Below are 17,654 nucleotides of genomic sequence, written 5' to 3'. Positions count from 1 at the left end.
AGGGGATGTGAGACATTGACAGGGTTCACGGGAATGATAACGGGATTGGATGTCGTATTATAGGAGGAGTATTTGACAGCTCCGGGAGACAGAACACCCACACACAGCGATTCAGGAACAGCTTCTTCCCCTGCTCCATCACATCTTTCACCGCATCAGCAATAACTCGACATTTCTGCGGTGTTTATTGATATTTGCAATTTACATTAATTGTACATCTTTGCGCCATACTGATGCTTCAAAAGAACAAATTCCAGGCGTTATAAGCTTCAGATAATAATTGAAATAGCGATTCCGGTGGAAAACATCCGATAGGGTGGACAGGACACTTGGCCCGCTGGTCTTCACTGGTCACACTGAGTACAGGAGTCGGGAGGTCACGTTGCCGTGGTACAAGACGTCGGTGAGGCCACCCTGCTTCAGGAAAAATGTCAGTGAACTGGATATATTGTACAGGGAGTTCTACGGTGATATTGCCGAAACTCGGAGGACTGAGTTATGGTGGGAGGGAGGGAAGGTTGGGACTTTATTCCCTGGAGCGTAGTTATAACCTTCACAGAGTTCCATAAAACCGAGAGGGGCACAGACAGAGGGAATGCGCACAGACTTTCACCCAGGGTTGGGTTATCAGGAACTAGACGGCACAGGATTGCGGTGAGAGTGAGTGGAAATCAGAAAGAGAGAGAGAGATCAGGGAGATGGGAGGGTTTAGAGTGAACGGGGAGGGGAGGTACAGAGTGCCGGAGAGAGGGAAAAGGTGAGAGGTGGGCAGTGGGAGCACAGAAAGTGCGGGCGGAGAAAGTTCGAGGGTATAAGGGGTGCTGAGGGGTAGAGAGGAAGGTAGAGGGAACTAGGAAGACCGGGACGGGGGGAGTGGCGAGAACTAATGGGATAGACGGCGAGAGGGGTTTGTCGGTATCTGGTAGGGAGAATATGATGACGACAAGAGGAGGAGATGTCGGAGGCAGTGGCAGAGAGGGTGGGAGCGAATTTGAAAGGACTTAGGAGTTAGAGTGAAAGAGAGAGAAGGAGGAGAAAATGGGGGTAGTCACTTGATTCATGTCCCCTCCAGTGGCTGCTGACAGAGATCCTGGATCTTTTCTGAAACATCCGGGACCAAAGGTGTCGACTTCTCGCAGATGAAACTCCAATCACCATCACAACGGAAACTCCTTCCGCACTGAGTGCAGACGGGCGTTCCAGAGGACGTCATGTACAGGAGACTCCAGCCCACATTCCTATCCAGGAGGGTTAGAAATATCAACAGAGACAAAACAGCTTCAGTAGAGGACCCGAGCGGAGACCGTCCCCAAGCTAATCACATGATTTCGCTCTCTCCTAATTGCCTGTGTGAGTCCCCAAACTCATCCCATTGAACCACTCTCCCCCCACGGCAGTGCCAGTACCCAGGCAGACACCACGGTCCCAATGTCTCCCCACAGCCCTGTGTCAGTTCCCCAAGCTAATCGCACTGACCCAATGTTTCCCCACAGCCCCGAATCCCCCCAAACTAATCGCACCTCTGTCAGTCCACATACGAATCGAATAGGTCCAACCACTCCACGCTGATCTGTCTCAGTCCCCGAACATACCCCACTATCCCACCGTCTCACCGCAGAGTTATGTCTGTCCCGAAATGAATCCGAATGTTCCATACTCTTCCCTCATCTCTCTGCCGGCCCCAGCGTAATCCCGTTGCCCCTTCCTCTACCCAGAGCTTCGTGTCTGTCTCCTGACATACCCCACTACTCCGCGCTCTCCCGATAGCCTCTGGTCCGTCTCCAGACTTATACCACTGGCACCCTCTCTCCCACATCCTTGCGTCAGTTCGCAAACTAATCCCGTTAACCCACAGTATGCCACCGCACAGTATCAGTCTCCAAACTAATCGAGTTGTCCTTCTCCCGCCCATCAGATCTAAGTCACTCACTAAACTAATCCCACTGTTGATCCCTCTCCTCACAGCCCTGCGAATATCTCCAAAATAATCCCACGGCACCGCGCTGTCCTCACCCACATGAGTCAGTACCAAAATAATCTCTGTGTACAGATCTTTCGCCGCTGCACCTGACAGTTTCCGAAATATTCCCACTGTCCTGTCCTTCCCCGACAGACACGTGTCGGTCCCAAAATGTTCCCAATGTACCATCCCACCCCAGTGAATCACACAACCCTATACACAACTCCTCAGACAGGATGAAGAGATCAATACTCCCCAATGCCATTCGGTTTTACAATTCAACCGCCAGGAGTAAGATATGTTAAAGTGCCGGGGTTAGGACTCAATTTATTTAAGTAAACTACTTAAGAACTTTTTAAAAGCTATTATTAATGCTTTTTGAGAGAGTGATTTAGATGCATATCATATTTTTACTGAGTTAAGTATTGGTTGTAATTAGTTTTGCTACAATAAGTGCATGGGACATTGGAAAAAAAAATGTTGAATTTCCCCATGGGGATGAATAAAGTATCTGTCTATCTATCTATCTATCTATCTATCTATCTATCTATCTATCTATCTATCTATCTATCTATCTATCTATCTATCTATCTATCTATCTATCTATCTATCTATCTATCTATCTATCTATCTACGTCAGTCTACAACCAAATCCCAGAACCCCTCCCTGTTCCCAGAAAACCACTTCAGTGAGTAAACAAACCCCATCACCCTCCCCAGAGATCAGTCCAAATCTCACCCGACTTCGCATTTTCCAATCCAGTATGAACGGGTTTTATACAAAACTCTTTGCGATACAAAGCTCTGGGAAAATAAATTAATGTTATTAATGCCAAGAATTGAAAATTATCTACGTAGCTTCTGTCTGTTGATTACAACAGGAATCTGGGGAGGGAGATTCACTCTGTGTCTGACCCCGGGAGTGTGTGATGGGACGGTGTGGAGGGAGATTCACTCTGTGTCTGAGCCCGGGAGTGTGTGATGGGACAGTGTGGTGGGAGATTCACTCTGCGTCTGACCCAGTGAGTGTGTGATGGGACGGTGTGGAGGGAGATTCACTCTGTGTCTGATCCCGGGAGTGTGTGATGGGACGGTGTGGAGGGTGATTCACTGTGTGTCTGACCTCGGGAGTGTGTGGAGGGACTGTGTGGAGGGAGATTCACTCTGTGTCTGACCCAGTGAGTGTGTGATGGGACGGTGTGGAGGCAGCCTCATTCTCTGTTGGACTCCGGGTGTGCGTGGAGAGAGTTTATCTCTGTACCAGATCCCGGGTGTGTGTGTTGGGTATTTCACCCTGTGCGCCGGGAGTCTGTGACGAGTCCTGTGTTACTGTTGGATCATCTCGTGTTGCGGTACTTACCGCTTCATCCGTTGAATTGATTTCGAGAAGCCTTGAATCACGTTTTGAACATTCTTGCATCGCTGTGTGGAAAGTTGTTTCAAACGTCGAGACATAATAACACCTGTCGCTAATTCTGACCCAGTCCTTGGAACACATCTGCTCTGGAAATCAGCAGGAAGGAACAGTGAATCTCCCTCCACACTGTTCCATGGCAGACACTTGGTTAATCTTAGAAAGGTTCCTTCTACTCTGTCTGATCACGCAAACGCGAAAAGTTCCCTCCGTATCATCCGATCACACCCTCCCGGTATCAGACAGAGAGCAAAACTCCATGCAGATCATGACACGCATTACCGGTTTCAGACACTGAGAGATTCAACACCTCATTTCTCCACATCTTCCCATCACACGCTCAGAGTGTCAAACTCCGAGTGTAATCACACAGTCCCGCTATCAGATACAGAAAAAAAAGCTTCAATCATACCGTCCCATCACACACTCCCGGGGTCAGACACAGAGTGAATCTCCCTCCACACCGTCACATCACACACTCCCGGGGTCAGACACAGAGTGAATCTCCCTCCACACCGTCACATCACACACTCCCGGGGTCAGACACAGAGTGAATCTCCCTCCACACCGTCACATCACACACTCCCGGGGTCAGACACAGAGTGAATCTCCCTCCACACCGTCCCATCACACACTCTCGGGGTCAGACACTGACTGAATCTCCCTCCATACCGTCCCATCACACACTCCCGGGGTCAGACACAGAGTGAAGCTCCCTCCACACCGTCCCATCACACACACCCGGGGTCAGACAAAGAGTGAATCTCCCTCCACACCGTCCCATCACACACTCCCGGGGTCAGACACAGAGTGAATCTCCCTCCACACCGCCCCATCACACACTCCCGGGGTCAGACACAGAGTGAAGCTCCCTCCACACCGTCCCATCACACACTCCCGGGGTCAGACACAGAGTGAATCTCCCTCCACACCGTCACATCACACACTCCCGGGGTCAGACACAGAGTGATTCTCCCTCCACACCGTCCCATCACACACTCCCGGGGTCAGACACTGAGTGTCTCTCCCTCCACACCGGCGCAGAGTCTGTTGCAGACGCATCATCGCATCAGAGACACCTGGCGTCAGAGACAGAGTGAATCTCCCTCTCTCTCTCTCTCTCTCTCTCTCTCTCTCTCTCTCTCTCTCTCTCTCTCTCTCTCTCTCTCTCTCTCTCTCTCTCTCTCACTCTCTCTCCCCCCCCCCCCCCCGTCCCACCCTGTAATGCCGAGTCAGTTAGGACTGGTAGGAGTCCGTTGTTGCCTCACCTCTGTTACTGGTCAGGAATTGGCAAAGTATCTGGTTTTTTTTGTTCGGAGGTGATTTGAGACCGACGAATCTGTAATACTGAGAGAGATGGTGAACGACGTTTAGCTTTAACAGTGACGTGTGAGACATTGTCATGGTGCCGCGCGGTCACGGTAAGTGGTGTGTCATTGTCACGGTGCGGTGCGGTTCATGTTGAGAGTGGTGACACAGTGTCGCTTTCAAGGGACGTGTCGGTGTCACTGTGAAGTGTGTTTCGGTGTCGCCTTGAGGAGTTTATCAGTCACAGGGTCATGGGCATGTCGATGTTACAGTGAGGGGTATGTTCATGTCGCTGTGAGTGCCATGTCTGTGACACGGGGAGGGTCGTGTTCGTGTCCCGTTTAGGTATGTATCTGTGTCGCGTACGGGGGCGAGTCAGCGCTACGGTGAAGGTATTGTTGGTGTTATTGTGAATGGCATGTCGGTTTCATTATGAGACTGGATTGTGTTCCGGTAAAGGCCGTGTTATTGCAACGGTTAACCGGTGCGTCGGTGTCACTTTGAGGATCGTGTCGGCATCACTGTGAGGTTTTACGCTAACTCTTCATTCCACTCTGTTAGCTTACGTTCTGACTCCATCCGGAGCCCGTTCGACTCACCATAGATCGAGAGCCCGGCAACTATCGCGATGAGGACGGATGTAACTAGGCAGAGTAGGCAGATCTTACGGTCCGTTTTATTTCTGATTTTATCTTTCGGCTGCTCTGTATGTGGACCTGTGGAGTGAACATTCAGCGTGTGTGTGAATTCAGCAGTGACCCACACTGTTGTTCCCACCCACCCACAATCCGCGCTGTCTTCTTCCACCACGATCACTCCTCCGTCTCTGAATCTCTTCTACTTTCAGCCGTCATCTCCGAGAGTCCACATTCCTTGACTTGGCAAAGGCTGACAGGCGTCTGACGGATTCCAGAGATCAGTCAGATCTCCCCTGAGCCTCCTCCGCTCCAGACGAAGCAGCCCAGGTGTCCGACCTCTCGTTGTAACACATGCCATCGAATCCCGGCAGAGTCCTGTTAAACCTCTCCGGAGGCTCCCCAATGCCCTGACATCCTTCCGATAATGGGGTGACCAGAACTGTATACAATACGCCTGATTCAGCCTAACTAGTGATTTTTATGAAGTTGCAACATAACTCCTTGACATTTGTACTCAATGTCCCGACTAATAAAGGGAAGAATGCCACAGGACTTCTTAACCATCCCATCAAACTGTGCAGCCCCGTTCAGGGAACTGTGAACATGGTCCCCAGGATCCTCTGCTCATCAACACTGTTTAGAATCGTGTCTTTGATAGGGTGCTATCTCTTCATTTGACTTACCAAGGCGCATCATTTAACGTTCGTCAGTGTTAAACTCCACCCGCCAGTTCCTCAAACCCTATCTGAAACTGATCCACACTGAATTATTTGTCAGTCGTCAACGCTGCCCACAACACGAACTATCTTCGTATCATCTGCAAACCTACTCACCCTACTGACATCAGGAGAGGGAAGGGCAAGAAGCAGGCATTAGAGAGTACCCCAGTGGCTGTGCCCACTAACAATAAGTATTCCTGCCTCAATACTGTTGGCTGGGGACGACCTACCTGGAGGAAGCAACAGTGGTCGCGCCTCTGTAACAGAGTCTGGTCCTGTGGCTCAGATGTGTAGGGAAAGGAAGAGGAATGCAGCAGCGATAGGGGACACTGTAGGTGGGGGGTCAGATAGACGCAGAAAGAAACGCGAAACGTAGTTTGCCTCCCAGGTGCCAGTGCCCGGGATATTTCTGATCACGTCCACGATATCTTGTAGTGGGAAGAAGAAGAGCCACAGATCGTGGTACATATTACTACCAACGACACAGGTAGGAAAAGGACGGAGGTCCTAAAAAAATACTACAGGGTGTTAGGAAAACAGTTGAGAAGCAGAAACTCAAAGGTAGTAATCTCGGAGTTAATGCCTGTGCCACGTGACGGTAAGGATTGGAATAGAATGAGGTAGAGTATAAATGTGTGGCTGAGGGATTGGGACAGTGGGCAGGGGTTCAGATTTCTGGATCATTAGGACCCCCTCTGGGACAGGTGTGATCTGCACAAAAAGGATGTGTTGAAATTGAATCTGAAGAGGACCAATATCCTGGCGAGAAGGTTTTCTAAAGCTACTGGGGAGAGTTTAAACTGGGATTGCTGGGGGTTTGGAACCGAACTGTAGTGACAGAGGAAAGGGAGGTTGGCTCACAAATAGAGAAAGCTTGGAGCCAGTGCGAAACGAAGTATAGGCAGGTGATAGAGTAGGGTCGCGCACTGCCCGATGGTATGAGATGTGTCTATTTTAATTCGAACAGTATCATGAATAAAGCGGATGAGCCTAGAGCGTGGATTAGCACTTGGAGCTATGATGTTGTGGCCATTACAGAAATGTGGGTGGCTCGGGATCAGGAATGGCAACTTCAGATGCCGGGCTTTAGACGTTCCAGAAAGGATTGGGAGGAAGGAAACAAGGTGAAGGCGTGGCACTGTTGATCATGGATATTGTCAGGTCGGCATAAAAGGTGATCGACCTGGAAGGGTTGTCTACGGAGTCTCTGTGGGTGTAAGTTAGGAATAAGCAGAGGTCAATAACTCTACTGGGTGATTTTTCACAGACCATCCAATAGTAACAGGGACAACGAGGAGCAGAGTGGGAGACAGATTCTGGAAAGGAGTAAAAACAACAGGGTTGCTCTGGTGCGAGATTTTACTTTCCCAACTATTGTAGTAATCTCCCTAGTGTGAGGGTGTTCAGATGGGGTAGAATTTGTGAAGTGTGTTCAAGAATGATTCTTGACATAACGTTTAGATAATCCTACAAGAGGAGAGGCTATACTTGATCTGGTATTGGGAAATGAACCTTGTCAGGTGTCAGATCTCTCAGTGGGAGAGCATTTTGGAAGTACTGATCACAATTCTGTCTCATTTGCCATAGCATTGGAGAGGGATACGCACAGACAAGTTAGGGAATCTTTCAATTCGTGAAAGGCTAATATCAGACTATCAGGCTGGAATTTAGAAGTTTGAATTGGAAACAAATGATCGCAGGGAAACGTAAGCAAGAAATGTGACAATGTTCAGGGGATATATGCGTGAGTTTTTGAGTAGGTATGTTTCATTGAGACAGGGAAATAATGGTAGGGTACAGGGACCGTGGTGTACAAATGCTGTTGTAAATCACGTCAGAGGAAGAGACGTCTGTACGAAATTTTCAGAAACTAGGTAATGATATGAATCTAGTTGATTATAAGGCAAGCAAGAAAGAGCTTCAGAATGAAATTAGGAGAGCCAGAAAGGGCCATGAGAAAGCCTTGGCGGACAGGATTCAGGAAAGCCCCAAGGCTTTCTATAAATATATTGAGAGCAAGCGGATGAGACGTGAGAGAATTGGACGAATCAAGTGTGACGATGGAAATGTGTGTATGGAACCGGAGGTAACAGCGGAGGAACGGAATTAATATTGGCTTCTGTATTCACTACGGAAAACTATCTTGGAGATTGTAGGGATGACTTGCAGTGGATTGAAAAACAAGTATGTAGAAGGTAATAAAGAGGATGTGCTGGAGCTTTTGGAAAGCATCAAGTTGGATAAGTCACCGGGACCGAACGTAATGTACTCTAGGCTACTGTGGGAAGGGAGGTAGGAGATTGCTGAGCCTCTGGAAATGACATTTACATTATCAATGAGGACGGGAGAGGTTCCGGAGGATCATAGGTTTGCGGATGTTGTTCCCTCATTCATGAAATGGAAGAGGGACTGCTCACAAAATTATAGGCCAGTGAGTCTTACTTCAGTGGTTGCTAAGCTCATGGAGAAGATCCTGAGAGGCAGGATTTATGAACACTTGGAGAGGCATAACATGATTAGGAATAGTTAGGATTGGTTTGCCAAAGGTAGGTCGTGCCTCACGAGCCTGACTGAATTTTCTGAGGACGTAACTAAGCACATTGATTCGTATACATGGATTTCAGCAAGGCATTTGATAAGGTACCCCATGTAAGACCTATTGAGAAAGTAAGGAGTCATGGGACCCAAGGGGATATTGCTTTGTTGATCAACAACTGGCTTTCCCACAGAAGGCATAGTGTGCTTGTAGACGGGTCATATTCTGCATGGACGACGGACACCAGCGGTGTGCCTCAGGGATCTGTTCTGGGCCACCGACTCTTTGCGATTTTATAAATGTCCAGATGAGGAATTTAACGAATGAGGTTGCCAATTTGCTGATGACACAAATTTTAGGGGTGTTGTGGATAGTGTGGAAGGCTGTCAGAGGTTACAACGGAACATTGATAGGATGCAAATCTGGGCTGAAAATTTGCAGATGGAGTACAACCCAGATAAGTATGAGGTGGCTCATTTTGGTAGGTCAAATATGATGGAAGAATATAGTATGAAGTAAGATTCTTGGCAGTGTGGAGGATCAGACATATCTTGGTATCCGAGTCCATAGGACTGTCAAAGCTGATTGACTGTGGTTAAAAAGGGGTAAGGTGCATTGGGCTTCATCAATCGTGGACTTGAATTTCGGAGCCAAGAGGTAATGTCTCAGCTATACAGGATTCTGGTTAGACCCCACATGGAGTACTGTACTCAGCTCTGATCGCCTAACTGAGGAAAGGATGTGGGAGCCATAAAAAGGATGGAAAGGATATTTACAAGGACGTTTCCTGGATTGGGGAGCGTGCTTTATTAGAATAGGTTGAGTGAACTCGTCATTTTCTCCTTGGAGCGACGGGGGATGAGAGGTGACCCATCCATAATGACGTCATCACTGTGAACCCTGACCTGTCTGTGCAGTGATTGGCTGTTCGCCGGTCCACAGGGCGGTGGGATGAGCCGCATACTCAGCGATGAGAGGTTCCTCTTTCCGAAAGTTCAGCTCTGAGTAGGGGGAGGTCAGACCGTCTGTGGGAGAAAGAGTCGGACAGGCAGATTAGGAAGAGATTGAGAGCGGTAGAGAATTGAGGAGAGTGTCGGGAAGAGAGAGAAGAGAGGGAGGCGTGAGGGAGAGAGAAGGGGTGAGAATATGAGAGTGAGGGAGAGGGGTAGAGAGATGAGAGACACAGGGGGCAGCAGAGGAGAGCGATCCACAGAGTGAGAGAGGTAGCGACAGGGGCAATGGGCGGGAAGATGTAAGAGAAAGAATGGGGATGGAGAACGGGGTGATACAGGCGGAGACAGAAGGGGAGGGACAAGGGAGAGGGTCGAGAACAGTGAGAGTATAGGAAGAGGTGTGAGAGCGACAGAAAGGGGGTTGCGGAGGGCGAGTGAGGGGAGGAGAAAAGTGGGAGAGGGATGGGAAAGATAGAAGAAGAGAATTTTAGCGAGAGAGAGAGAGAGGAGCGAGGTTAGAGAGCGTCGGGGAAAGGAAGAGAGCAGTGAATAGAGAGGAATAGAGGGCGTGAGGGCAGATGAGGGGCACATTTAAGGACAGAGCGAGGTTGGAAGACTGGAGGGGCTGACGGGGAGGAATGAGAAGGAAATGAGAGAGAGTGAAAGAGAGCGACGGGGAGACAGAGTGGTAGAGACAGTGACTGTGATAGAGGAGAGATGGGAGGGAGAGGGGACTATGAGAGGGCGAAGGGAACAGGGCAGTGGGAGACAGTGGGGAAAGAGGAGGGAGAGGAGGGAAGAGAGGAAGAGCGGAAAAGGTGTGAGGAGGTGAGGGAGGGGAGAGAAGGGGTAAGAGGGAGAAGAGAGTGGGGTTAAGAAAAGTAGGAGAGAGGTTAATCATTTATACCGCGCTCCTTCCGCACCGTCTCTCCAACTGTGTCCCTCCTCACGACACCGACACGGCGCTCACTCATTTCCGCAACCCCAACGCACAGCGCTCGCTCCTCACCAACCCTTCCTCCACACGGCACATCCCATGCTACCTCTCCTCACGGACCCTTCTCACAACACACTCTCCTCAAAAAATCCCCACGGCGCTCCCTCTATACCGCCCCTCTCAGAGTGGTCACTCCTCACGGCACCCTCCCCACCGTCCCTCCCATAATGTTCACCCCGCCCCCCATTGTCTCTCCCACGCGTTCCCTCCGTCTTATGCTCAAACAGGAAATCATTAGGGTAACTCTACCTTTGTCATCTGATCTCTGGACAGGATGGGACTTATCAGCTAAAGAGGGTCAAACCAACAAAGATGAAACTGACCTCGATCTGTCCGGACCCCGGGCACCGAGATGGTGTTGAAATTAACTTCCGCGTACGATACATCAGGTTCAGCTGGGGACAGAACAGTGAGGGTCAGAGACAGAATGAGGCTCCCTCTACACCGTCCCATCACACACTGCCGGGGTCAGACACAGAGTGAATCTCCCTCCACACCGTCCCATCACACACTCCCGGGATCAGACACAGAGTGAATCTCCTTCCACACCGTCCCATCACACACTCCCGGGGTCAGACACAGAGTGACCCAGTGATCCAGAGACACCCTCCGATCACACACACCGGGGATAAGCTGCGGAATAGAGCTGTCGCCTGTCTCTCTGTCCCACTCACCTCGGGAAGGAGACCGTGAGTCCGTTTTTCCCGACTTCACATTTATGTGACTCTCGCTCCGGTCCATCCTCCCGAGGAGTCTCTGCGTCTCGGAGCTCAGAAAGGGGAAGCAACCGTTGTCAGAGGAAGCCTGTGTTAACAAGTGTGTTAGACAGGTACCAACCAATGCCGGATGAAGAGCTGACGAATAGAGGAACCGAGAGCAGGAGGAGGAAGTGCGGGGAGCCAGAGATTGAGGGTGTTGCAGAGGGTGGTCGAGAGAAATGAGAGTGGTTGGGGGAGAGTAATGAGAGTGGGGAGAAAGAGGGGAGGATTCAGGGTCGGGTAGAGATAGAGAGGTGGGTGACAATGGACAGATTGGGAAGAAGGGAGCGAGAGAAAGGGTGTGTGCAGAGAGGAGGGAGGAAGGAGTGATGGAGATGGAGAAAATGAGCGGAAAGGGTGAGATTTGGAGAAATAAAGGCGGGAGAGTTGAAGACTGATTGGGGACAGAGGATCGGTGAACGGAGGTAAGAGAGTGAGGTCAGGAGAGGAGGAGAGGAGGAGAGGAAGGATGGAGATCGCGGTGGAGATGGAAGAGGGATTTTGGGACGATTGATGGAGGGAATGTGGAATCGAAGAAGGAACAGAGAAAGGAACGGATTTGGTGGAGGTGAGTTTAGACGGAGTGCAGGATTGAGGAAGGAGGGATCGACCGTGGGATTTTGTCACTCATACAGAGCCTCAATTATACAGGACCGATGCACCCCCAGCTGGTTCTTCTTCTAAGCATTGGACATTCCCAACCTTCCTCCGAGTGAGGTGAACAGCTCACCTCGAAACTCGTTCCCTCCACAGGCTTTCCTCGCTTTCCTCATCCAGTGGCGCACTCTCTCTTTCCCTCCTTATTCCGTGGCATTCTCTGTCTCTTCCTCTCGTTCTCCGTCGACGAGCTTCCCCCACTCTCCCCTTTTCATTCTCCGCATTCCTTCCCACCCTGCTCTCTCTCTTTCTATCCCGTTTCCTTCCTCTCTTCAACCATTGCTCTTTTCTCTACCTTCTCTCGCCAACCTTTGCCCCACTGTCTCCTCTTCCCCATTATCTTATTTCACTCTCTCCCCAATCTGCCACTCTCTTTTGCTCCTCTCCACGACTGACTCCTGTCGCCCTGACACGCAGATGTGCTTAAACACCCACAGATGCTTTCTGTAATCCCCCGTCCCTTCGGCCCATCTCCCCCGTCCCGTCTCCATCCCTCCTCCCATCCATTCTCCGGGCTTCCCGTTCACTCCCACCACACCTTCCTCCTACCATGCCCCACTCCTCCTCTTCCTTTCGTTCTCTTCAATCTCTCTCTTCCTTCTCCCACACTCGCCTGGTACTGGCTCTTTCTGTCCCACTCACCTCTCCCACCTCTACGATTTCCCTATCACACACCTTCCCTCTCCACTTCCTCTCTCCTCTACACTTTGCTTCCTTATCCGAACTTAACCGCTTTATTTCCTCCTCTTCCCACATGTTTACTCATCCATCTCACTTATTCCTTCACTTCTCCCTCCTGGGATCCCATGCTTCCTGACTTTCTCAATAAAAAGGCATTATCAAATGCCTTGCTGAAATTCATATACACTACATCCACTGCTCTTCCTTCATCAATGTGTTCATTCGCATCCTCAAAAAAATTAGATTCCTAAGGCACGGCCTGCCCTTGACAAAACAATGCTGAATATTCCCAATCATATTAAATCTCTCCAAATGATTATAAATCCTGTCTCTCAGGATCATCTCCATCCACTTTCTAACCACTGAGGTAAGACTCACTGTTCAATAATTTCCTGAGCTATCTCTAACCCTTTCTTGAATAAACCCTCAAATCCTCCGGAACCGTTCCCGTCCCCATTGGCGATGCAAAGATCACCGCCAGAGGCTCAACAATCTCCCCCCCCCCCCGCCTCCCACGGTAGCCTGTGGTACATCGCATCCGGTCCCGGTGACTTATCCAACTTGTTGCTTTCCAAACGCTGCAGCTCATCCTCTTTCTTAATGCTCAAGCATTCCAGTTTGCTGCAAGTCGTCACAACTATCACCAAGATCCTTTTCCGTAATGAATACTGAAAAAAAGTATTCATTAAGTACCTCTGCTATTTCTTCCGGTTCCATTGCATTTTTCCACTGTCACACTTGTAGAAAGCCTTGGGGTTTTCCTTAACCCTGCCCGCCAAGAATTTCTCATTGCACTTTCTGGCTCTCCTAATTTCCTTCTTAAGCTCGTTCCTGTCAGCTTTATAATCTTCTGGATCTCTAACATTACCTATCTCTCTCAACCTTTTGTAAGCTTTTCTTTTCTTCTTGACTAGATTTATTATAGACTTTGTGCACACGGTTCCTGTACCCTACCATAACATCCCTGTCTTATTGGAATGTACCTATTCAGAACTCCACCCAAATGACCCCTGAACTCTTGCCACATTTCATCCGTACTTTTCCCTGAGAACATCTGTTTCCAGTTAAATATTTCAGTCTCCTGCCTGATAGTTTCATGATTCCCCTTACTCCAATTAAACGCTTTTCTAACTTGTCTGTTCCTATCTCTCTCCAATGTATTGTAAAAGTGATAGAATTATGTTCTCTATCAACAGAAAGCTCTCCCAGTGAGCGATCTGACACTTCACCAGGTTCATTTCCCAATACAAAAATGAATTGCAGCCTCTCCTGTTATAGGCTTATCTACAAATTGTGTCAGGAAACCTTCCTGAACACACCTAACAAATTCCACCACATCTAAGCCCCTTGCGCTAGAGAGATGAAATATTTAGTCTCCCATCACGACAACTTTGTTATTATTACACCTTTCCATCATCTGTTTCCCTATCTTCTCCTCGATATCCCTGTTACTACTGGACGGCCTATAAATAAGCACCCAGTAAAGTTATTGACTCCTTCCTGTTCCTAATCTACACCCACAGAGACAACGTAGAAAAATCCTCCATGGCGTCCACCTTTTCTGCAGTTGTGTCACTATCTTTAATCAACAGTGCCACGCCCACAGCTCTTTTACCTCCATCCCTGCCCTTTCTGACACATTAAAAACCGGCAGTTGAAGTAATCATTCTTCTCCCTGAGCCATCCAAGTCTCGGTAACGGCAACCACATCATATGTCCAAACGAGACAGTGATCACAATCCTATATCCTTTACCATAGCATTGGAGAGGGATAGGAACAGATAAGTTAGCAAAGCGTTTAATTGGAGTATTGGAAAATATGAGGGTATCAGGCAAGAAGTTGAAAGCATAAATCGGTGATAGACAATAGACAACAGGTGCAGGAGAAGGCTATTCGGCCCTTCGATCTAGCACCTCCATTCACTGTGATCATGGAGCAATTATTGATTAATTGTTCTCGGAAATGCACGGAAGAAATGTGCCAAATGTTCAGGGAATATTTGCTTGCAGTTCTGCACAGGTACGTTCCCATGAGAAAGCAAAAGGATGGTAGGGTACAGCAACAGTGGTGTACAAAGGCTGCTTTAAATCTAATCAAGAATAAAAGACGCCATTTTTTTTAACGGAAGGTTAAAAAGACTAGTTGATGACGGAGAACTAAAAAGGTTATAAAGCTAGCAGGAGGGAGCTTAAGAATGCAATGAGGAGAGCCAGAATAGGCCATAAGAAGGCCTGGCAGGACAGGATTAAGGTAAACTCCGGAGCGCACTAGACGTGAGGGAATAGGACGAATCAAGTGTAACAGTGGAAAAGTGTGTATGCAACCGGAGAAGGCAGCAGAGCGACATAACGGATACTTTGCTTCAGTATTCACTTGGATAAAGAATTCTGGTGATTGTAATGGTGACTTGGAGCGGACTGAAACGCATGTACAGATGAATAAAGACGATATGCTGGAGCTTTTAAAAAGCATCGTTGCATAAGTCATCGGGAAAGGATGACCCGGCCACTGTGCGATCCGAGGGAGGAGATTGCTGAGCATGTGCCGATGATGTTTGTATCAGCAATGGGGACGGGAGACGTTCCGGAAGATAGGAGGGTTGCGGATGTTGTTTCTTCTAGAGCATAGAATAGTACAGCGCATTACAGGCCCTTCGGCCCACAATGTTGTGCCGACGCTCAAACCCTGCCTCCCATATAAACCCCCACCATAAATTCCTCCATATACCTGTCTAGTAGTCTCTTAAACTTCACTAGTGTATCTGCCTCCACCACTGACTCAGGCAGTGCATTCCACGTACCAACCACTCTCTGATTGAAAAACCTTCCTTTCTTTATTCAAGAAAGGCAGTAGAGATGGCCCAGGAAATTATAGACAAATGGTGGTAAGTTGATGGAGAAGACCCTGAGAGGGAAGATATATCAACATTTGAAGAGGCATAATATAATCAGTAACAGTCAGCATGGATTTGTCAAAGGCAGGTCGTGACAAACGAGCCTGATGATTTTTTTTGAGGATGTGACTGAACAAATTGATGAAGCTAGCGAAGAAGATGTAGATGCATATTGATTTCCCCAAGCATTTGATACTGTATCCCATGTAAGGAGGCATGGACTCAAATGGACATTGATTTGTGGATCCAGAACTGGCTTGCCTACAGAAGGGTAAAGGTGTTTGTAGACCGGTCGTGTTCTACATGGAGGCCAGGGAGCAATGGCGTTTCTCAGGGATCTGTTCTTGGTACCCTACTCTTCGTGATTTTATAAATGACCTAGATGAGTTTGTGGAGGTGGGGGTTTGTAAATTTGCGGATGATACAAAGGTTAGTGTGTATGAGATCTGTCAGAGCTGGCAGCGGAACATTCATAGGATGCAAAACTGGGCTGAATAATTTCAGATGGTTCAAACCAGATAAGTGTGAAGTGGTTCATTTTGGTAGGTCAAATATGATGGCATAATATAGTATTGATGGTAAGTCCCTTGGCAGTGTGTTTGATCAGAGAGGTTTTGGGTTCGAGTCCATAGGACACTCACCGCTGCGGCGCAGGTTGTCTCTATGGTTAGGAAAGCATACGGTGCGTTGGACTTCATTAGCCTTAAGATTAAGTTTAGGAGCCGAGAGGAAATTTTGCAGCTATATAGGACCCTGCTCAGACCCCACTAGGAGTACTCTGCTGAGTTCTGGACGCCTCAATACAGGAAGGACGTGGAAACGATAGAAATGGCGCAGATGAGATTTACAAGGATGTTGCCTGGATTGGGGAGTCTGCCTAATGAGAATAGGTTGAGTGAACTCGGCTATTTTTCCTTGGAGCGACAGAAGATGACAGATGACCTGATAAGGAGTCTCAGATGATGAGAGGCTTTTATAGTGTGGATAGTCGGGGGCTTTTTCCCAGGGCTGAAATGAATAGCACGAGAGGGCACAGGTTTAAGGTAGTATGTACTGAGGGGATGTCTTGGGTATTTTATTTTTGTCCGGAGTGTGTGTTGAGTGCACAGAATGGGCTGCCGGCTACGGCTGTGGAGGCCGATACGATAGGACAGCTACATGGAGCTCAGAAAAAACAGAGGGTTATGGGTAACCCTAGGTAATTACGAAGGGAAGAATATTTTCGTACAATCTCTGTGGGCCGAGGCTCCCGTATAGTGCTGTTGGCATTCAGTTGTTTCTACGCTTCTATGACTGCTGGACGGAGTGGACTGAGGAGCGTGGGTCCGAGAGTCGGCTAGGCTCGGAAGAGGTCGACGGGAACAAATTGACGACACTGTGAGCTCCACCGTTTGCACATTAGTCTGTTTCATGATAATCTGCCCCTTTTATGTTGGTTTACAAGTCATATAGTCAAATTACAAAGCTTAATCGTTTACTCTCATATTGTGTACTGTTTGTACACATCGCACAACGTCCACCCAAACGAGATTTTGTAAGGTTCTCGGGCCGGGGGCTACCAGCACCCGGATGAAGCCGGGAGCCGAACCGATGATTACATTCCCACGAATTGTTATTTTCTTTTATGCCCTTTCTTTAATTTTTACAAGAGCTTTGTGTTCCCTTTTCGGCCAGAATTGAATACTTCTTGAGTACTGATAACTTTTTCGTGTTTGGAATACACATGTCCTGCACCTTCCTCATTTTTTCTCAGAAATGAAAGCCATTGCCGCTCTGCTGACATCCCTTGCAGTTAAGCTGGAGAAGTAACAGATAAAATTCAACCCTGACAAATACGCAGAGATAGCACATATAGCCAATATGTGGATAAGTGGAGGGCAGGTTGTTTTGAGGATGTAGACAGGCTAGAGAAGGACATACAGAGGGCAAAGAAATGGCAGATGTACTGCTGTGTTGGAACCTGTATGGTTATTCACTTTGGGAGTGGAATATAACCATATATAACCATATAACAATCATAGCACGGAAACAGGCCTTTTCGGCCCTCCTAGTCCGTGCCGAACTCTTAATCTCACCTAGTCCCACCTACCCGCACTCAGCCCATAACCCTCCACTCCTTTCCTGTCCATATACCTATCC

The 17,654-nt window shown here is 48.5% G+C and overlaps 2 protein-coding genes across 2 annotated transcripts in view; both read right to left on the bottom strand.

The window, feature by feature from the left end:
* Positions 1-17,654, bottom strand: part of LOC140722158 (C-type lectin domain family 12 member B-like) — a 309,106-nt gene that overhangs the window by 279,425 nt on the left and 12,027 nt on the right. The window contains exon 2 of the mRNA XM_073036948.1: positions 11,200-11,329. Within this exon, the coding sequence (XP_072893049.1) occupies positions 11,200-11,266 (67 nt within the window). The 5' untranslated portion in view covers positions 11,267-11,329. The remainder of the gene's footprint in view (positions 1-11,199; positions 11,330-17,654) is intronic.
* On the bottom strand, positions 175-5,369 carry LOC140722188 (C-type lectin domain family 9 member A-like). Its single transcript, XM_073036980.1, has 6 exons — positions 5,282-5,369; positions 4,643-4,721; positions 3,321-3,463; positions 2,700-2,764; positions 1,053-1,238; positions 175-417 (listed from the first exon to the last, which is right to left on the bottom strand). Exons 1-5 carry the CDS (start codon positions 5,282-5,284, stop codon positions 1,058-1,060), a joined length of 471 nt encoding a protein of 156 aa, XP_072893081.1. The 5' UTR covers positions 5,285-5,369; the 3' UTR covers positions 175-417; positions 1,053-1,057.

The sequence above is a fragment of the Hemitrygon akajei genome, unplaced genomic scaffold (assembly GCF_048418815.1).
Source record: "Hemitrygon akajei unplaced genomic scaffold, sHemAka1.3 Scf000071, whole genome shotgun sequence".
Taxonomy (NCBI): domain Eukaryota; kingdom Metazoa; phylum Chordata; class Chondrichthyes; order Myliobatiformes; family Dasyatidae; genus Hemitrygon; species Hemitrygon akajei.
This window is presented reverse-complemented; position numbering and strand designations above follow the sequence as displayed.